At 40.3% G+C, this 22,815-nt stretch overlaps 1 protein-coding gene across 3 annotated transcripts; it reads right to left on the reverse strand.

Annotated features, from left to right (window-relative positions):
- Positions 1 to 22,502, reverse strand: LOC146491967 (ATP-binding cassette sub-family C member 4-like). Of its 3 annotated transcripts, none has more exons than XM_085150432.1 (31): positions 22,403 to 22,502; positions 20,887 to 20,997; positions 19,081 to 19,201; positions 18,669 to 18,893; positions 18,444 to 18,533; positions 18,091 to 18,254; positions 17,813 to 17,938; positions 14,105 to 14,354; positions 12,101 to 12,208; positions 11,907 to 11,996; positions 11,623 to 11,814; positions 8,708 to 8,802; positions 8,300 to 8,386; positions 7,994 to 8,090; positions 7,132 to 7,353; positions 6,835 to 6,972; positions 6,566 to 6,603; positions 6,294 to 6,409; positions 6,059 to 6,205; positions 5,243 to 5,322; positions 4,991 to 5,141; positions 4,759 to 4,878; positions 4,283 to 4,393; positions 2,364 to 2,464; positions 1,817 to 2,008; positions 1,581 to 1,736; positions 1,216 to 1,305; positions 960 to 1,132; positions 747 to 852; positions 488 to 626; positions 1 to 317 (listed from the first exon to the last, which is right to left on the reverse strand). In XM_085150432.1, the coding sequence occupies exons 1-30, from the start codon at positions 22,480 to 22,482 to the stop codon at positions 489 to 491; spliced, it is 3,915 nt and encodes a 1,304-aa protein (XP_085006558.1). In that variant the 5' UTR covers positions 22,483 to 22,502; the 3' UTR covers positions 1 to 317; position 488. The 3 variants fall into 3 exon arrangements, with proteins under 3 accessions (XP_085006558.1, XP_085006557.1, XP_085006559.1); XM_085150431.1 differs by having other exon boundaries at positions 1 to 353; XM_085150433.1 differs by lacking the exon at positions 20,887 to 20,997 and having other exon boundaries at positions 8 to 626.
- Between the last annotated feature and the right edge of the window lie 313 nt (positions 22,503 to 22,815).

The raw sequence follows: 22,815 nt of genomic DNA on the forward strand, positions 1-22,815 counted from the left end.
AGACAAGGACTGTTACAAATTACATGAACTTTATGAAAATCCGTGTACAAAAAGTATAACGGTTTGGGAATTCAAGGTCAAATTCTGAAGCTTACAGATCTTACAGAGTAGCTTGTTCACATGTGACAATGTAACCATAATTTATGATTTCAACATAACTTAAAAACAGACACAGATCAAATAAGAAAGCATAAGAACATCAAATGCCCCAGTCGTTGCACACAGTTGGAGGCAGGAGGAGCTCGCGGTGCTCAGAGGTTGCTGCAAGAGTTCAGCTGATTCCAGTGTTTCACTCCACGTCACAGTTTAACTTCTGTCTGTTTGGGTGTGAGAGAGACTTGTTGGAAGTAGACCTCACCTGGTTTAAAGTTGCAGCAGCCACAGAAAAGTCTAAATTATTTTGCTCAGGCTGCTGTCATAAGCTGGAAAGCATGAAAACAGTGTGGATGCAGATTTTTCAGCCATGTTTAAGGGGACTTTTTTTCACCTCATCTTCCTGCTGACTCCAGCAGAGCCGCTGCCTCAGCCTGGCCCATCTCTTGCACCATCTTGTAGAGAGCACCCTCCTTGTTTTGCAGCAGAGTGAAAGGACAGTCCAGCTCCTGGATGGTGCCACTGTCCAGCACCTTAGGCCAACAGAAAACATGCGGTGGTGTAACAGTTAACACAGGAACAATTTTTGCGTATCTGTGTACTCTAACAGTGTGAATTTATTTAAAAAGCTACAGTCGGAATAGCTGAGTCACCAGTATACGGTCGCTGTCTATGATGGTGTTGAGGCGATGAGCGATGGTGAGCACAGTGCAGTCTCTGAACTTTTCCCGAATGGTTTTCTGGATCAGCTCATCTGTCCTGCAGTAACAACAAGAAAAACACTTGGAGAACCATGTGGGAAAAGTGTGTTGAGAAAGCTACTGGATGTCTAGGAGCTCTCTGTACTGGTATTGTATCTGGAGGACCTTGGGTCAACGTTGGCCGTGGCTTCGTCGATGATGAGAATGCGGTTCTTCCTCAGGACTGCTCTGGCCAGGCACAGCAGCTGCCTCTGGCCTACACTGAAGTTGGAGCCTGACTCAGCCAGGACAGCCTCCAGCTTCCCAGGCAGCTCCTCCACCACAGACTTCATCTGTACCTGCAGTGAACATGGAGAGGAGAAACCTGTAGCTGGTCTGTGGGCAGTAACGACAAATCTGGGTATGCTGATTAAATACTAGCCTCTTCCAGAGCTTTCCACAGGTCTTCATCAGTGTGCTGGTTGAAAGGGTCCATGTTCTTCCTCACACTGTCAGTAAAGAGAACTGGGTCCTGGGGGAGCAGAGGGGAGAGAAGTCAGGGAGAAAAATCAGTAGACTCTGCTACGGCATTAATGCTATGTACCAAAGCTGGACATGGATTTGGAAACACAAGACACGCAGTATCGTATGACTTTAAAAATCTGTGTTTTGAGTTTAATTTACTGAAAATAAATGATATAGCAGTTTTAATTAATAGAAGAATAACAGAATGGATAGCATTATTGTAACAGTGAGATTGTAACTACGTTTTTCTTCAGGCAGTTGAGGTGTCATCTGATGTTGTACCTGAGGAATGATGGACATCTTCTGGCGCAGGTCATGTAGGCCGATCTCAGAGGTCACAACACCGTCGATGTAGATCTTCCCCTGGGGCTCTGCCAGGCGGAACAGAGCCGAGACCAGAGAGCTTTTCCCCGCTCCTGTTCTACCCACAATACCGACCTGACCCAGAGGACACACAAAACATCAACAGCTGATCATCACCCAGACCCAACCAGCTGTTCTCCACAAACAGATGTTACCTTCTCTTTGGGTTGAAACGTGGCGTTGATGTCTTTGAGGACCGATGGTCCATCCTTGCTGTAGAAGAAGTTCACTCGATCAAAGGTTATCATTCCTTGGCTCGGCCAATCAGGGGGAGGACGCTGCGGAGTTTCTAAGGGTGCTTCACTCTTTAGCTCAGTGTACTCCACCACCCTCTCCACTGATGTCATCTGAAAAGCCAAGAGGTCTTTTTCAATTATGGTTTTTGTAGCCTATGTTAACGTTCATTCATAGGCATCGGGATGTTTTTATATTTTTTTAAACCCCAAAACCGAAAATTCCAACTTTTCTACAAAGGGCTTTATAATTTGTAGAGCATACTTTAATGTAAGTGCAGAAGTCAAGTGTCCAAAGTTTTTGTACAAATGAGGTATGATCAAAATTTGAGAGGATTAAGGGAAATGGAAACATTGCTCCATGTAACTGTCCATTAAGTACATTTATCTTCACCCACCAACACTTTTTTCATCAACATCATTCATTCAAAAAAACTGGAAATACAAAATGTCATCACTCAGTTCTTACCATGTTCTCCACCTCTGCACTTTGTCTCACTGTCCACTGGAAGTTTCCTATCAGTGTTACAGCATAGGTCAGCACAAGGCCCACCTCTCCAGCCTCCAGACCTAATGGATCCAAAACATGATCAGAAATCAGAGGCTACTTCAGGACTTTGTTCTGCATTAACTCAGTGTGTGTGGTTAGGGTATTTAGCAAACTAAATACAGTTAAATTAAACATTTAATTGTGTTTAGTTTGCTAAATACCCTAAGCCCACTAAGGGGTTGGTTGACTTAAAAGTTGTGGAACTGTTTGGTTTTCCTTTCCTTTCTTTCTTATAGTTTAAGTAAAGGTTTTAATAAACGTCCATTTATGGCAAATCTTATTAACCTACATTATATATTCTTGACCTGTTGCACAGATTCAATTCAATTCACATCAATTTGATTTATATAGCACCAAATCACAGCAACAATTGCCTCAAAGCACTTTATATTGTAAGGTAAAGACCCTACAATAATACAGAGGAAAACCCCAACGATCATGTGACCCCCTACGAGCAAATCCTTTGGCGACAGTGAGAAGGAAAAACTCTGTTTTTATAGGAAGAAACCTCTGGCAAAACCAGGTCAGGAAGAGGCAGCCATCTGCCATGATTGACTGTGGGTGAAGGGAGTAAGACGGGACAAAGACACACCCTGGAACAGAGCCAGAGATGAACGATAACTAATGAATAAATGCTGAGTGGTGCATACGCACATAAAGAGTGAAGAAAAAGACTCATCATGGGAAGCCCCCAGCAGCCTAGAGCTATTGCAACATGACTAAGGGAAAATTCAGGGTCAACTCATCCATCCCTAAATATATGCTTTATAAAAAAAGTCTTAAAAGTAGAGTTTGTCTGTCTCCTGAATCCAAACTTGGAGCTGGTTCCACAAAAGAGGGGCCTGAATACTGAAGGCTCGGCCCCCCATTCTACTTTTAAATACCCTAGGAACCACAAACAAGCTTGCAGTCTGAGAGCGAAGTGCTCTAATGGGTTGATAGGGTACTATTAGGTCTTTAAGATGAGATGGGGCCTGATTATTCCAGACCTTGTATGTTAAATTCGATTCCGGATTTAAGAGGGAGGCAATGAAGAGAAACCAGTGTCGGTGAAATGTGCTCTCTTTGTCTAGTCCCTGTCAGTATCTTTGCTGCATTGTGGATCATCTCAAGGCTTTTTAGGACGTTTTTAGGACATCCTGATAATAAGGAATTATAGTCCAGCCTAGAAGTAAGTTTTTCAGCATCATCAAGTCCTACATATTTGTTTACCATATATGCACTGAATGATATATCCTGGTCAAAAATGACTCCAAGATTCCTCACAGTGTTACTGGAGGGTTAGGGTTAGATTTCTATAGGTGAGTACAATAACCTCAGTTTTATCTGAATTTAGAAGCAGAAAAGTAGACGTTATCCAAGTCTTTATGTCTTTAAGACATTCCTGTATTTTAACAAATTGGAGTGTGTTATCTGGCTTAATAGATCTATAGAGCTGGGTGTCATCTGCATAGAAGTGAAAATGTATGCTATGTCTTCTGATGATACTGCCTAAGGGAAGCATGTATAATGTAAACAGAATTGGTCCTAGCACTGAACCCTGTGGAACTCCATAACTAACCTTAGTGTGTGAAGAGGACTCTCCATTTGCATGAACAAATTAGAGTATGATAGATTGATATTCAAAACATTGTACAGTACCTTTAATACCAACAGCATACATAATCGCTGTAATAAAATAAATTAAGGAGTTTTTCCTTCCCACCGTAGCCAAGTGCTTGCTCTAAGAGGGTCCTCTGATGGTTGGGGTTTTCTTTGTATTGTTACAGACTCTTTACCTTACAATATAAGGCACCTGTTGTGAGACAGTTTGTCTGCATGGTGCTTTAGTTCCTCACCATGTCTGAGTAAGATGCAGCCGAATGCTGTGAGAGTGATGAATATGGAGCAAATGCTGTCAAGGCGTAGTGCAAACCAGCGGGAGGTCATCAGGAACAAAAACCACGCCTCTGCAACGAGACGAAAAAAATGAATTTCATTATAAAGAAGATGACCAGGTTAATCTTTTGAGCAGGTTCACTTTAAAAGACATTTCATGATGACGCATAGCTTATCTTCCCAAGGCCTCTTAGGAGAGATAGTTGAGCAAATGATCAACTTTGAATTGACCTGTGATAAGCTTTCTTAAGAGGGAAACTGCCTTTACAAATATGCTCCCAGAAGGTATTCATTGACAGACTGGGAGCAAATTATCCAGAATTCCAGTTCTACTTGGAACTATGAGGAGTAGTTTTCTTTATCGCTTGAAATTCCTTGAAAATCAGCCAGAAAATCTCAGTTTCAACCATCCATAAAGAGTTCATAAAGAGTAAACCTGAATGCAGGTCCTGATGGGCATCAAATGCCTTCTTTAACCTCTCCTCAGCCTTGAGGGCTCTGATGGTGGAAAGACCCTGAAGAGACAAGGACAGGTGGGAGAAGACTGGACTCCGCGCTGTAGGAAAAGCAAAGATTAGCTGTGAGAAACTGTTAAACAGCCAGCGTCATTGAACCTACAGTTTAAAAATTATGAGTTTATGATAGTATCGTAATAAAAATAAGCGCACTTGTTGACTCAAGACGTTTGACATCACGTGAGGTACGGAGGTAAAAGCTTCTCAAGTACAGAAAGATTATTAGGAGAGGAACAACAGCGATGAGGATGAGAGGGATGACTGAGGCTGCCACCGCGATAACGCCAGCATTCTGTAAAAACAACTAAAATAACATCGCATAATCAGAAATACTCAAATTACTGAAGGATCCTTTTAAGTGAATCCGAAGTATAGTGTGTATATAGCACGTATAGTAGTCTTCACTTGATAGAAGTCCACAAAAGTGATAGGTAGCGTGGAGTCCATTTGGCTGACATCTTTGGAAAACCTGTTGAGTATTCGACCTGAAACAAGGGAAAAGGAACAGAAACATTATATAAAGAGAAGACTATAAATCAGTAAAAGCAGAGATATGTCAGCCCTGCACCCAGCACCATTATCATGTTAAGGTTGTAGGCAAGTGTAATTTTTGTCCTTTTTCTTAGTGTGTACTGTATGCTCTAATGGGATAATGCTAGCAAGACGCTAACATTGAAGCTACCTGGACAATCCAAAATCAGTGGGTGATATCACTACGTCCATCTTTATGCTGTCTATGTTCTGAACATGAAGCTTTACACCATACAAATCAGTGCTTTCACCATTCATTGAAACGTTGCCTTATGACAAGCACCTCGGTGAAAGCGGGGAGGAAAATCCCCATTCCTCCCTGAGCCTGGTTTTACCAGGAATCTCTTCCTGTTAAAAGAGAGTTTCCCTCCCAAAGCACCTTTATGTGGCTGTTCTAACTTGGCACTATATGAATAAAACTGGATTGAACTGAACTTAATAGACCTTTTTTTAAGAGGTTTAAGGCCAATGTCATCTTGGAGAACTCAAAGACAGACTGGTTCTCAGACAACACTAGAATATGTCAGGGATGTGTTTTGTCTCCAGTTCTCTTCCTGGTAGAAATTGACTAGGTTTTTTGTAAAACTATAGCCAAAACTCCCAATCGGTCAAAGGCATAAGACAGGATATACCCCTGATGTAATTCAACGCTTTTTCTTAAATTTAAAATAAATTGTGTGTAGGCCTCACCTATGGGGTTGACATCAAAGAAGCTAACCGGGGTGTGGAGCACAGCACTAAACATGCTGTTGTGCAGAGTCTGAGCTGATCTCACCAGCCCGTGAAATATCACCAAACTCCTGGCAAAACCAAAGACCACAGCTGCTGCTGTCAAACCTAAAAGTAAACACAGCAGGACTATATTAGATATTAGACCTGAAGACTCTAACAAGAACTATAGGTATCACTATAACTATAGGCTTACCTGAATAAATACCGAGGTAAAAATTGAGATCAAACTTTCGAAATGAACTAGTAACATCCATTCCACTGTCCACGCTAACAGCAGTGGCTGTGCTGTTAGAAAACTCCTCCCCTGCCCTGTCAGATGACAAGACAATTCAATCAGGTACACAGGAAATGATAACTGATCTAATTTCATTTAAAAAACTGTCAAATGAACAGTATAAAGTTAAGCTATTGCCTATTGCATACTGTATTTGCCGTTAAAAATATCCACATTGGTAAAGTTCTTACCAATATACCAGCCACCAGTCCTGCAGGATATACGCAACCTGTTGAAACGGACCTCTCTTTAGATCAATTTTTGAAACACTCTTGAGCATGAGGAAACCAAGTTGCATGAAATGTGTGGGAGGGTGGGAAGGTTAAGTCAGGTTAGAGTCACTGTGACATTTCCACATGATTGTACAGTGAGGGATTTAATACTGATAACAGTTAATACAGACAGGTAACACCTGGAGACAGAAAGAGTGCAGGAAGGGTTTTGAAGGGTCAGGGCTTACCTCAGCTATTATGCTGAGCAGTATTATGACCATTAACACCAAAGTGTTACAGCCTGCTGTGAAGTACTTAAGGTAAACATGGCCGCTAACATTTCCTTCAGCTCGAGTTTCTTCTGTAATAGTTTGAGCAACTTCAACCTGCAAAACAATAAGATAAGTTTAGTGATAATAGACTTGCAGGTCTATTTTAACCCAAACTATTCATTTCTACTTCTGTCCATCCTTGTAATTCAGTGACTACAAAATGCTGCCATTTATGTGGGGACTCTTAATCTAATCTTTTGGAAATATACCTACATGAAGCTGATCAGTGCAGCTGCTGTCTGGTAGCAGGAGGCTGCTGGAAGAACAGTGTGACCCATGTGAGCAAATCGTCCACTGGCTGAGTAAAGACGATTTCTCTGGGTCGACCGAACATGACCCAACTGAATGTGCCTCCGCATCACTTCTCAGCAGGGACACAATATCCAGGCCAGAGGTCTGCAGCTCACTGTAGGTTCCCTGGACCATGACATGACCCTGGAGAAACAAATAATGAAAATAAGCAACAATGTGTTTGTCAGTACTTAATAACAAAAAAGCCAAAAAGGCTCATCTGAAGGAACGCTTTCCTTCGGAGCAAATCATTTCTATGAATTTGGAAAATTGGAAAACCACCATTAAAAATCAGTTGTGAAGCTCCTTCTACAAAATGTAGAACCTGTGAGTAAAGGGGAACACATTAAAAGGGGGATCAAGGAGATTTAATTGGAACTGTACACAAAGCCGCGTTGCTTGTTTATCCCTGACACTTTTCAGCTCGTCACCTAAGCTAACCTAACCACCTCCCGACATCACTCTGCATAATGCTGGATCTCTTTCATCCAGCGGAAGCTTTTTTTTTTGACAAACTGAATTAGATTTTTCATCTGAATGAATATGTTTCCTTAACTTCTGTAACTGAGTAGTTTTGTATTAACACATCTGGTCCAGAGACTTTGTGTTGTAAGTTAAAAAATTAATAACAATTTGGAAACGGAAATCTCACCTGAGGACTGGAGATCAACGTGTGCTGGAGCTCAGTCTCAGAGATTACACACCTCAGAGTAACAAACTATAACTGGTGAATGCAAACATATTTATCCCCTGCCTACTTAAACCAGCATAAAGGGGAACAAACCTTCTTGAGGACCAGGATCTGGTCAGCCGTCCTCAGATGCTGGAGCTGGTGTGTGATGAGGATACGACACTTGTTCTTCAGCAGGCCACAGATACACCTGATTTTGATAAATAAGAGGGGGTTTCTGCATGTTTGTGACTGTTGCTTTGAAATAGTTCCATATAAATAAAACTGAACTGAATGGAATTAAAACAATTCACATGAACTTCAATCATGCAGTGTGTACTGTCGAGCATAAGCACGATTCTCGACACCATTATTAATCAGGGTATACAGATAATTAGCACTGAACTCTTTATTACTCACTGCTCAAAAAGATGTTTTCCAACTTCTGCATCCACAGCACTTAAAGGGTCATCCAGAAGGTAGATGTCTGCATCCTGATATACAGCCCTGAAAACAAGGACACACAGTGGGGGAATCTTATTCGTCAGGAAAAAGACTGAACTTTCACATAAACTATAGCAAATGTAACAGCACAAGTGTATGCACACACTTGTGCTGTTACATTTGCTATAGTTACAGTAGCTAGATGTTGGGGTGCATGTATTTTTACCCTGCATGCACGCAGGGTAAAAATGCATGCACCCCAACATCTAGCTACTTGTTGCCTCTAGTTTAGGTTCCTCAGACAAACATTTGAATGTGTCAGGGTGATACAATACATGTAAGTTTTCTTCTAGGTAGCGTTCTTACTACATGATGTCCATGTACCTCGCCAGGTTGACACGAGCTTTCTGTCCCCCACTGAGTGTGGCCCCTCTGTCCCCGATCAGTGTCAGATCTCCATCTGGGAACAGCTGCAGGTCCTGAATTTGAAACAATGGAGGCATAACTTGCCTACAATCATCAAGGGCATGAATGTCATGATAATTTTGAGTTTTTAATGATTTATTTCAACTGTTCTTTTTCCAGAGTGAAACGATTGTACAGAAAAAAGGCCCTGCTCCAAAGTCAACACCTTCAAGCTTGAGTGAAATTTGCTGTTCCCCACATGGACAAACAAATACCTTCTGATAAAATGTTTTATGGTCAGACAAGAGAAAGACTGAGCTGTTAGACCACAATATGTTTAGAGGAACAAAGGTGAGGCTTTCAACGCAGCTCTCCCAGGATGGCCAGCTCCATACCAGGAAACTAACCAATTCAAACAAACTCTACAAATTCTGCCAAGAAGAGTGGTCAAAATATCCAGACAGAATCCACCAGAAGATCATTGATGGCCTCCAAAAGTGTCTGTTTGATGAGCAACTTGCAAAGTGATATTGAACTAAATACAGCTAAATGAACAAATACATACTCACCAATAAATTGGTGAGTATGTATTTGAGGTTGTTTGTATATTTTTGACCCATAGATTAGAAAAAATCCCAAATAAAGGCTTAAACTTGTTTTAAAGTTATTGAAGATGTGTGCTGTACAATCATTCCACTATAGAAAAAGAACAGTTAAATAACCTGTCATGGACCCGGCTCTGGGGACTCGGGGTCCGTGGGGACTATGATTATTATTATTATTGTCATTATTATTATTATTTGGTGTGTTGTCTGCACTGCCTCTGTGCGCATCTGTATGTAGGCAGGTATGTGTGTGTGTGTTGCCTTTCTTCTGTGCACCTTCAGCCCTGGGGGCGTGGCCTGGCTTGAGGACTGGCCACACCCGAAGTCCTTGCCACACACCTGCTCCTCATCTGGGCTTGTCGGGGAAGCTATTTAGATGAGCGATGGAGCTTCCACCGACGCTGGATTATTGCGTTTGACTTCACGGCAGTCTTCTAGCATAGTCTGTGAGTGTGAGTGTGAGTGTGAGTGTGAGCGTGAGCGTGAACGTGAACGTGAGCCTGCTGGGATAAAGTGTGTAACGGCTGCCTCTATTGTTTTCCCTCAGGAGGAATGTGGGACGAAAAGGAGCAGTGAGCACGGGGAGTGCAGGGACACTGGAGCAGAGAGCACTACACTGGGGCTTTTCTGGGAAGAAGAAACAACACGGGAGTCTGGGACACTGGGGAATTTATTGTTGCTTACTTCACCACTCTATAAATAAACACTGTTGCATGGAAGAGTCTGGCGTTTGGGTCCTGTTTCCCCACCTTCCCACGGTCTCCCGGCCAGACCGTGACATAACCATGACATTCATGCCTGGGATGAGTGCATGCAAACTTCTGACCACAACTGTACTTCAAATGAGACACAAAAGAAAAGCGCAACTAATTCTGCTTTACTTTCAAGAAAAGATGTGACGTCCCAAAGTCAAATTTCAGAATTTGCTCCTAAACTATAGCAAACAATGCAATTAATCAATATCAATCAATATGATTATAATTGACTTTTGAAGGCTGCTGGCTTTTATCAAGGTCATCTGATCATATTGCTGGAGCTAATCAGCATTTTCTATAGGTAGGAACTAGGGGTGGGTTTTTATAATCGATTTATCGATTAAAATCGATTCTGGCTTGGATAACGTAAAATCGATTCATTAAAATCCTGAATCGATTTTTTAATATAAATTTATTTTGCCCGAAATGCCAGAATCTCAGGTGAAATCTCACAAAATTTCAACAACCACCAAACAGCTAAGACAGTAAATGAGAGCAGGAACACGGATTCTGCACAAAGACTTAAACACACAGCCCAACCGCGGATCAGAATCAGTGAGATGTCGCCTTTCTCACAGTCGGGGCTGAAAGCCGACAGCTCACTGATTCTGATCTGTCGGCGGTCCGCGCTTTGTGTTCACGCCCTTTATGCGCTGATTCTAAAGCTGTTAGTTTGATGTCTCTCCAAACAATATTGACCGAACCAGCAGCAAAAGAAGATCCAAACTAGGCTTCACATAAACAAAGTCATGAATTCACTCTGACTTTTATTGTTTTGCTTCGACCACGATGCACAGCTCTCTCTCGCATGCTCGCTCTCTTGCGCGCTCTCTCTCCCTCTCTCTCTCTGTACTGTTTTCTGCATTATTCACTTGCTTGTTACGCACAAGTCTACCGTTGTTTACAGCGCTGTCGGCCGACGTTTTTTTTTTTTTCGTTTTATATACTTCCGAAAATAAAACCTAATTTCTGCCGTTCAATACTGAACAAATTTAAACTTTTTAAAATTATGCAAAATGCAAAACGCTCAGCCTTGTCTCTAATAAAACCGCTGTAACTTCAGAGGTAATGTTCATGTGTTGATTAATGGTTTTCTTTCGTTTTTGATCTACTGCAGAAAAATTTTATAAAATCCCAGAACAGGAAAATCACCTTCATGTTTTTCTGTGTTTTAACTTCAGCTACTTTGACACAAAGGCCTCTGCTGTGATGCTCACACCTTTGATAAAGTCTTGGTGTGTCAGCTTCCTTTTTATAGATACAAAAATATGTAAATGTACTGATCTGAATTATAATATTTCTGACTGTCAAAATTTCCCAGATTCAAATCAAAGTGAATCGAATCGAATTAAATCGAATCGTGGATCGAATCGATTCGGGACCCTGTGAATCGGAATTGAATCGATTCTAGAAATCAGTGACGATACCCAGCCCTAGTAGGAACCCACCAGATTTTACACCAGAGGGTAAAGAGCGGTTCGACTTGAGCTGCTGGCCTAACATGAACTGGTTAACTTGCAGCGTTATATCTCACCTTCTTCAGAGCACAGGCTCTGAGGACCCTCTCATACTTTTTAGGATTCAGTTGTTTCCCGAACAGGATGTTGCTGCGGATGGTTCCAGGGAACACCCAAGGTTGCTGGGCTGCATAGCTTATTTGACCTCTGACCTTTAATGTGCCTGTGTCATAAGGCAGCTCTCCCAGGATGGCACTGAGCAGAGATGACTGAAGAAAACACAGATGTTATGAACATGTGACCCTGAAAACACAATTTTGATACTCAATGTTCTAACCTAAAGGCTAAGTCAGTTGCGGACCTTTCCGGCCCCCACTGGTCCGATCACAGTGAGAAGCTGGTGTGACTCTGCTGTGATGGAAACATTGTGCAGAGATGGTGCATCCAAACTCTAAAAACAAAAAAAAGAAGAATGTATTAATTAATGTACAAATTGAATTTAAAATTATGCAAGATGACTCATTATCAATATGAGTTTTAAACTTTAACATTTACCTTATCCCAGTAGCAGGTCAGTGCCTCAATTTCAATAGCGTTCTCCATTTTTCCCTCCAAAGGCAGTGCGAGATTTTTTCTTTCAAGCTCTTCCAGGACGAGAAAATTCTTGAAAGATATTTAATGGACACACATGCTTTGAAACATAAACTAAATAAGCACAGTTCTCTTGCTTTACCTATCTACAAATTTAGAAACAACTACATTTAAGATTAAAAAGAGTTCTGATGTTACCACCAATCTTTTATCCATTTGTTTGCAGGACAGTTACAATATCTGCAATCAATCTGGACATCACTTTAGGATCTAGCTGATAGATGGATTCTCCATGATGGAAAACATCATGAATTTCAATTCTGTTTTAGTTAAACAGCACCAAACAAGCATCACAACTAGAGATGGCACAATACCACTTTTTTATGTCCAATACCGATACCGATATCATAAATTTGGATATCTGCCGATACCGATATGAATCCGATATAGTGTGTTTTTTAATCAATAAAAGTTTTTTAAATATCTTGCTGCATTTTGTATAAGTTTATACTCAAGTTTAAATAAATAACAACACTAAAGCTATTCTGTTATACCTGTATGTAAAAAATACACTGCGCCCAAAATATTTCATAGTTCAGCAACACGGATCAATCTAATAAACTTAAACCTACTCCATCCTCCCTATTCTGGTATTTTAAAGAGTACTTAGCAGAAATATTAAGCAACCTAACTAATAGGGTTGCAAACTCCCAGCAAAAAAAAATAGGCAACCACCCTCCTCCTCATGATGCTTAATTGATGTAATCAAATTTAATTTGATGCAGGGGGAAAATGCACAGAAATAAATTATTTTTCAAGAATAATTAAATAGATTCAACATCTTTCTTCTACAGAATTGCAGACTGCACAGATGGTACTTTCCCAAAGGAAAAAGTAGTATAACTTACTAGGGTATATTAGACTTAACAGTTACTATATACAGTAATGGACTTCTATATATTTTACATCAGATTAAAACTTTGGGTGTAAGAGTCAGATAATTATTTATTAAAAGCTAGACATTTTAAATGAGAATAAGAAAGAAAAGTATGTCTTTGTGCCCCCTTTTTCCTGTTCATGCCCTATCGGCCCCCCTGGCTAAACTTTGCTAGATCCACCCCTGCAAGTTACCAGCCGTCAGCTGCGTAGAAAACAATCCTGGTGTAGAAAGTAATATTAAATAAATTCTAACAACAGCTTATCAAGGTTAAACGTGCTGCTGTTGTTCAGCCGCTGGTTTCCTCTTTCTGGTGAGAAGTGGGCCAAAAACTAAGAAGAGAGACTGACTCGCGACAGAAAAGCCGATCAGCTGATCATTAAGCAGTTTCACGATTGAAGTAGCAGCAGGAGAGAGAGAGAGAGAGAGAGAGGCAGTCGCTCCATATATCTGTTGTTAAGCTTAACGTGGGAATGCTTTACATTCAGAGATGAACTTACACACTTGCTTTACTTCTCTCTGGGAAAACTTCAGCGGAGATGAAATGCTGGTTTGGTAGCAAGGCTACAAATACACACAGCTGCTCTATCACGTGATGCATACTGCTGTGACATGCTATGGTTATGAGCCGAGTTACGCCATGTCGCAAGTTTTGTGAGGTGCTTTTTTTTATATTTAATGGATCTGATTACATTTGTTATTTCTCGCCGATATCCGATCCAGTAATTTGGGTCAGTATCGGACCGATACCGATACGTAATATCGGATCGGTCCATCTCTAATCACAACAACAGTTGCCTCAACATGCTCTATATTGTAACCTAAAGAGACAACACAACAATGCAGAGAAAATCCCAACAATCAGATTACTCAGATGAGCAAGCACATGGTGAGAGTGGGAAGGAAAAAAATCCATTTTAACAGGAAGAAACCTCCATCAGAACCAGGCTCAGGGAAGACCGTAACAGATATGACAGATATGAGCTACGGTTTTGTTACTTGTATTCCAATTTATGACAGAACAGAATTACCTTAATCCTGCGAATGCTCACAACAGTCTCTGACAATTTCTCAATGGCCAGAGGAAAGAACAGGGTCACTGTGAGCTTAATTGTACCATACAGGGATGCAGTGACAAACACACTGCTGGCAGTGATGGTGTTGCCCAGGAGGGCGTAGACAGTGAAGGTGACAAACACTGTGATCTTGCTGCTGACAAAGAATGAAGCCATGTTGAGTCCTCGCAGGTAGGAGCTTTTTAATATCTGATGAATTTCTTTCCTAGGAGTAAAGAAGAACACAGGGAGCCTTAATATGTAAAATCAGAAGACTTTATTTAGAGTGTCACACCAATATCTATAAGTGAACAATTGCTTTGAGTTTTGTTCACTGTCAAAAAAAACGAATGCTCAAATGACTACAACTGAAATACTTATGTCTAAATAATTATTTTCTTCATCAGGCCATGAAGAGTGCAAAGACATACTAACATAGAAGACCTTGAACTATCAGGCCTCATCTTATCTTAAATATCACCCCAATAGAGCACTTTGCTCTCAGACTGCAGGCTTACTTGTGGTTCCTTGGTTATTGTAGTAGATAGAGTGACTTCAGCTTTCAGGGCCCTTTTCTGTTGAACCAGCCTCCAGTTTGGATTTCAAGACTAGCATTAAGGTTTTCCTTTTTGATAAAGTTTATAGTTATGGCTGGATCAGGTGACCTTGGCCCTGAAACCTTAGTGAAGAAGAAACACAAGGATGCTTGTGTTTCTTCTTCACTAACCTCTTTTCACCCTCTGTTTATACACCACTCTAGAGTTAATCATTAGTTATTATTAATCTCTGGTTCTCTTCCACACCATGTCTTTATCCTGTCTTCCTCCCCTAACCCCCAACCAATTGCACCAGATGGCTGCCCCTCCCTGAACCTGGTTCTCCCAGAGGTTCTTTCCTGTGTTTTTCCTTCCCACAGTTTTCATGTCTTTATCACATATTTTCTGTGTATTTTTTGTATTTTGTGGTCTTATATTTATTTGCCTACAAAGACTGAGTTAACAAGGTTTATCACGTATAATATGTGATTCTTGATATATTTACATTGATGCTTCTTGTTTTTTTTTTTTTATTTTCTCTCACACAGGTGGTTGTCATTGTGTTTTTCAGGGAACACAAAATGGGTTAACAATTTAAAGCTGTTGTGCAGCAATGGAGGTTGATCAGGCCTTAAAAGCTGGTGCTACTAATTCTTACAGGTGTTCCAGCTTTTCTGGATTACTTATAACCCCCTCTGCCTGCATGAAAGCAGTGTTGGAACACACTTGTGTACCATGCCCTCGTGAGCATCAGCTGAACAGCACTGTACAGCAAAAAGTAGTTTGTGGTGAGAAAAAGGTTTCTGAGAGTTAACAGCTTCCGTGATCGGTGGCTAACAGGACAACAGCTTTAAGCACAGCTTAATAATGGTCATAGTAAGTCTCAGTTTCAACTGTGAAGAGACTTGATGCAGGTTTGACAGGACAACCTGCAGGAAGAAAGCCATCGCTAAGACGTCAGAAAAAGACAAAGAGGCTTGCCTGGGCCATGAAACATCGCCACTGCACTACTGAAGACTGGAAGAAGGTATTATAGAGCAATGAATCAAAATTTGAAATCATCGGTTCATCACGCAGGATCTTTGTACGCCTTCAAGTAAGGATGGCTCTGACTTGAAGGTTGACTGTAAAAACATTTTTCTTCCTGAAACTGTAACCCTGAATTAATCACGACTACAATGCAACCCAAGTTTTCACACAGAAAAATAATGTTGAGCTGTTGTATAATCCACACCTAAAGTTCAAGCTTCACCGACTTCCTCACTCTCTGTCTGTACATGGCCAATATTAAAATACTGGCTCCTGTAAAGCAAACCTCATTATACCATATCACCCCAATAGAGACTTCTGACTTACATGTGGTAAGTATTTAAAATCAGAATGAAGAAGGCAGAGCCTCCCATTCGATGCTAGTCACTAGTAGTGACAAATTTCCTCTGTGGTTATTCTAAGTACATTTAAGCTGAAGATGGATGGAAAGTTTTGAAGGCTACAATGGATTACTGCTTGATGTCACAAGGACGGATTTTGAGTGGGTTTCTTTCAAAGAATCTCAGAAGGTGTTGATGGGAACAATAAGTGACAGTTAACATATAAAGTGCAGAGCAAACATAAAGGATTATCATTAACCAGACATCAATGCTGAGAAAGTTGAGGATTAATGAATTAATACAAATCTAAGCTGTTCTCTAAGAGCAGTACATCAAAGCAATAAGGAATTCTCCTTGTTGTTAATTCTGATTAATTCTTCTTGTAGCTAATCAATATGTACTCCCATAAGAGGTTATCTGAAAAAACTGTGATTGCAGTGATTTAAAGAAATTGATGAGCTCTGCAGAGATAAGAAAATCCAATACAGATCACTGCTATTAATGAAATCTCTTTACATTGTCCCAGATATGCCTAACTTTATATGCTCAAGCTCTTTGTTCTTGTTGATGAGGAGATTCATAAGCACACATAAAACATTAGGCACACCAAAGGATGTTTTCAACTGTATACTCTAACTAAACAAATATAGGAAAAATCATGCTGGATATCAATGCTAGAATAGAATAGAATAGAATAGAATAGAATAGAATAGAATAATCCTTTAATTGTCCCACAAGGGGAAATTTGGTTGTAACAGCAGCCAAAAAGACACATATACAAACAAACAGTACACAGGACACGGAACAGAAACATACACAATTTTTCTTATATATTTACATTAAGGACAGTGGTTACTATATACAGAGTACTGTACAGTTATTAAATTAAATAAAAATAACTACAGGTAAGAGGCAAACCAGGTTGTAGTGCGAATTGGTTAATTAACTTATTGCAGTTACAGCATTGATGTAAACATCTATGTTTGTTGGGAGCAGTTCTGATTGTAAAGTCTGACAGCTGCAGGGAAGAAGGACCTGCGGAAACGCTCCTTCATGCATCTAGGATGCAGCAGTCTGTCACTGAAGGACTACACTATGGACTGTGTAATGTGTAAGGAATCAAGTCAGTTAAAGGATGTCAGATTGTTTCATTGAAATGAAAATTATCAACCTATAGAGCTGAAAAATACATATTTTGTTGAAATATCACTGCAGCAGCTCAAAATGGTACTTAGCAGTTTGCATTATTCCCATAAGTTTAACTGACTTGATGCTATAATCTCATCAAAAAGCGTTCCTTTGATTTTTACATGTATAGGACCAGTTCTCCGCTGTTCCAGAAGAGCACAGTGGTTCAACATGGATCTCTGCCTCCAGACAAACCGCACATTATGTGAACCCTACATTTCTCATTCGTTTGGCAAATGAGAAAAGTTCCTGGGCTGATGGAGCAAGCCTGATCTGTGGTATGATCTTTGTTTTATGCCCCTGAAGTTTATCGGTCCTGTTCACTATTTTAAAAGACAGCTAAAGACATGTCTGAGTTTTTATATTTTCAGTTCATTTCATTTCCACGTGTTCTGATATGTCGAAGCATTAATCATATTGGTCGTTCCAAATCATAAAACTGCAGGATGACGAGTCAGTTTATTAAAATATTTATTTTGACAGTTTTTGAATCATTGTTTATACTCATTATTATTATGGGAGCACATTATAAGAAGAAGAAATTCCTCTAAAAAAATTAGCTGATTCTTCATAAAACCTGTAGTTCTTACCTTCTGACTTCAGTCACCAGAGCTGAGAACGGTTTCTCCCAGGCATACATCTTGATTATCCTGATACCAGACACCACTTCATTCATGATACGGATTCTGTTGTCAGTAAGGACTGCTGTCTTGCTCCTGCAAATATAAGCACCATTTACACTGTGTCCATTAGAGGCTAAAAGAAACATCTAATCAAAATTGTATAAAAACAGGCAGACAATGCGCGTAATAAAAGAACGTTATCATCAGAAACAATAATGTCCTGCTTCTGTATTCTTCGTCCATACCTGAAGATGCCAAAGAGTTTTCCAAACCAGGTTTGTATCGGCATCATGAGTGCGATGGCTGCTACACCTGCCAGGCACGAGGCACCGATCTCATACCAAAGGAAAACAATGATCCCCACTGCTTGGAGAGGTCCCACCCACAGGTAGTGCAGATTAAGTGTAATCTATAGAGAGCATGATTGTTGACGTGCAGAAAACATGCTGGACAACTTGTCCAAACCTTACAATTTTTTACAAATCTGTGTCACATAAATATGTGAAGGTCTTAAAGTTAAGGGCACAACTTGGTTTAAAAATGTCATCAAATACAATTAAATAATCTCATCATGTGTTTGAGTACATGATTCTCTTACCTCATCGAAACGATTAACATCATTTGAAAGGAGGTTCACTATTTGCCCGGTGGTTGTTTGTCCCATGGATTTAGCACTGAGTCTGAGAGCCTGATGAGAGGAATTTTACTTAACTGCTCAAACAAAAAAAATTCACAACACTGACACGTATAGATGGAACCATCGGAACATATTTCTGACAGAGATAAGCTGACAACTCTTCATTTGTACAGATTTTTCACTGACCTTCCTGTAGATCATGTGACACATAGCCACTCTAATCCTCATGCCTGTTCTTTGGACATGATAGTAGTAGAGATGTTGGAGGATAGTCAGTCCAAGCGTGGAGATGGACATCGCAGCAGCGTAAACATACGCCATGCCAAGACTTCTCTGATCATCGGGGTCACCATTCTCAAAGAAAAGGATTATCTTCCCCAGAAGAAGTGGCTGGATCACTTTGATTGTCTCCTTTATGACAAAGACAATGAATGCAAGCTTACATTCATCCTTTCCCAGACTTTAGGAAATGGGTTCAAATGGCTGCTAGATATTTGAGCCAATTTTTGTTACAAGAAAGGTCTCTGGGTACATTAGCATGCTTATTATTTCATTACAAATAACTCATCTGACACCTCCACATGACCAGTCGACGTACCAGGAAAAAAACAAATATCCCAGCCACTGCATAGCACCTTCCATAGCACTTTATAAGGACTCTGGTGAGTTTTGGCTTCAGGAGTTCCTTTGTAGCATGTCTAACTTCACGGTCCCAAAATCTGCAAGATAAACATGGAGATTATTAGATTAGGCTAACCTATGAGGTAACTGTGAAAGGTACAAACAGAATTACACACTATAAGTTGAAGTTAAGCAAACAACATTTTATGTCAATCTATTCAATTCAATTCAATTTTATTTATATAGCGCCAAATCACAACAAATGTCGCCTCAAGGCGCTTCATAGATACAGAGAAAAGCCCAACAATCATATGACCCCCTATGAGCAAGCACTTTGGCGACAGTGGGAAGGAAAAACTCCCTTTTAACAGGAAGAAACCTCCGGCAGAACCAGGCTCAGGGAGGGGCGGCCATCTGCTGCGACCGGTTGGGGTGAGAGAAGGAAAACTCTAAACCAAAAAAATCTAGACACAACATTGATCTTTAGACCAATCTAGAACAACAAATGGCAATGTAACTATTTAGGATATAGTCGCACCAACATTTTAAAAAATTCATTAGCAAATAAACCTTCCAAATGAGAACCATACGGCCGCACAGTGGCAACATACTCATCTGTTACAAGAGTGGCAAACATCAATTCAATGATCCACCAGTGCCACTGCCACTTACATCTTCATCAAACGAATGGCACAGAGAGCTGGTTAGCATCTCTGACTGAGAGAGCTGGGAACATTTACACGTGTGGCAAAAAAGAAGCTACTTCTTTAACAATTTTATAACAATTACTATTTAAAACTAAGTTAAAAATAAAAGCAAAATTTAAGTGTGGACTTCCTACCATCACCGACTGCTTGCTCAAAGGGGGTCACTGACTTACCTTAGAGTACAAGGTGCTTTAAGTTGGGTGTTGTTGTGATAAAATGGAACTGAATTATTTAAAAGTAATGAGCTTTATTACAGCTCTTTCTGTTGAACCTTTAGTGTTAATTTTAGTGACAGGATGCCTGTTGGGAGCATCGGGATATTTCAGGGAGGCCTAAGGTTGGGTTTGGCCTGCTGTGAAAGGAGTTAATACATCAAACAGGAATAAGTAGATCGACCTGTCAGAATAACACATCAGGTGTGACTCACACTACGGCAGCACTCCCTGGCAATTCAAAGAAACACACAGCTACTGAACAAGCATGCAGTCTCTCCTGGCAAAGCACCAACAGCTACCTGCTTGTCTACAGATCATATTTGTACAATTCACCAGGGGAAATGAACCCCTGAAGAGGTGAATACAAACAGAAATATCATCAATAGATGGCAGACCCCAGAAAAATATTTTGGGGTATTATTGTACTGTGGTAGACTGGCCAGAAAGGACTTTTTTTTGCATCATAAATAGATAACAACGCTTCTTCTTCTGGGCTGATTAAAAGACCAGTTCATAAATACTACTAAAAGTGATCAAGAGCTCAAAAACCTCTGGTGCTAGGCCAAGCATCCAGCTACATGTAAAGGAAGTGACACCAAATCCATAGGGTCTTAACCCATAACTTTCCTCGGTAGAAGAATTTTTTAATGTTATTCAAGGCAATATTGGACTAAATCACGTGTAGTGAAATGGGTTATTTGGGTAGTATGCATAAACACATTACTCATTGACTCAAAAATAAATCTCTTCTCAAACTGGTCATAGAAAATTGTAAGGACCTATGTCTGAGCCATCATCTTCTCAGTCTCTCAGATTTGACTTTTGTTAGAGATCCAATAACGCAACACAGCAGTGTAGTACCTCTGTAGCTCCTCTCCCAGGGCTTCAGACTGATCCTCTTTAAGGATGCTATGCATATCATTTTCCTCAAGTCTTCGCTTTTGGCCAAGCTGCAGCAAAGGGGTTAACCAGCTGAAATAGAAAGACAGAAAGTATCCATGGCGCTTCACCTGTTCCTCATTTTTCCATATTTCGGCCTTATTCCAAAAGAAGTATTCGATTCATTTTCCACCTCAGAATTCTACACACGATACCCCACGATAAAAAGGAAAAAAATGTTTTCTCGGCTTTTTGTATTTATGATATTTTACTGATGTCTGGGTTTAAAAAAATCAACTTTACAGATCAACGTGGCTTAAATCACACACATGCACACAAACAATGGCACATAGTCTTTATGTAATGAAGCCTATATATATGTCAAACAGATTAGCATGACCGTCAAAGTCTGCCTTCCCTAGACACACACACTCACACACACCATCCCATATCCACCACGTTTTTCAAAAAAAAAAAAATACTAAAACACCCGACTTTAACTTTAAGAGAATAAAAAAACAGTATAATGGGACAGTTCGTCTTAATTTAACTCTGTGTTTTTCTGGCAGTAAAAGCACCTGTTAATAAGCACCTGTTTGCATAGCCTGGTGTCTCAGTGTATGACATTCAGTGTATGTCAGGTTAGCAGAGGGGAAAAGCAGACGTATCAGAAACAACATAGCAAAGTTTTCTGCTTCTCCCAGTTTAATAATTCTCTGGGCATGTGTAGTGAAGCCTCCCTTGGTATCTAGAAAGAAGTGCACTTTGAACATTCTGAAGGTGAGTTATTACTCAGTTACTCAATGCTTTCAATATAGACATTAAAAGGCCAACCACATATCCATGTAGTATTTGTTTGTGTGGTACTCATACTATGTATTAAGCCAGTTTAAACCATGAGGGCTACATTAAAGCCTGCGATTGCTTTTCCCATTCATGAGTTATGGTTGAAAAACTCAGACAAGTCCAGAGCTACCTGACTCAACTCTGCTGTTATTCCACAAATAAATGCACAGAAATAATACACACTGTCTCCCAGTGAAACGCTGCACATACTTTCTGTGGATTTAGTATTTTTTATGACCTAATAAAATAACCCAGGAGTTGATTCTACCCACTTTGAATTAAAGTAATCAGTCTCAGTTTCCACTATTATGGTCTGAAGCATGTAAACACCGGCTTTTGAATAAATTCTAAAGTATTTCTTCAAATGCTTGCCTCATGTGGTCCATGGGGCACGGCATTGCTGGGATGGGCTAATCCTATTGATTTTTCAATGCGTGATCACGTTATGAGAAACTATTTTTTTCAATTAAATATGCATCCTGGCACAGATTAAATCCCCTTGTAAACGGGTTCATAGTTCTAGTTAACTCAGAAAAACCACAATTAAAACGATATACAAACATGTATGCATGAAATCAGCAGAGTTTGTTGTTCTTAACTGATTACCTGACCGCTCGGTCAGAGTTAGATCACGCCGTGAAATCACACTTACCACAAAAAAACTCTTGAAACAAAGCTGGCAGTTGCCAGCGGGTTGTGCCTGCCGCCCGTGCTTGTCACCTCCATGGTCATACTGGGGATAGCTCAGCCGGTGTTCTGGGAATTTCTCCTACCCCGCAAACCGTCCTACCCGTTGTTCCTGAGCATGTGCGCGCATGCGCACAACACAAAAAGGCAAGCTAAGCGTATCCGGCTGTGATTTTACGCTACCCCGTTGTCATATTTGCAGGAGAATAGGTAAGTAGTAAGCATTAGTACTTTTTATTGACGTTGATACTTGATTTTTTTTAAGCCTTTGTGATTGTTTGTCAATATTAAAGTGAAGTCGCTATCTGCTTTCTGCACAACTGTCGAATTTGCAGCTTCGGTGAAGTCTGCTGTCAAGTTACTGGACACGTGGTATTT

This window comes from Neolamprologus multifasciatus, chromosome 23 (assembly GCF_963576455.1).
Source record: "Neolamprologus multifasciatus chromosome 23, fNeoMul1.2, whole genome shotgun sequence".
Classification (NCBI taxonomy): domain Eukaryota; kingdom Metazoa; phylum Chordata; class Actinopteri; order Cichliformes; family Cichlidae; genus Neolamprologus; species Neolamprologus multifasciatus.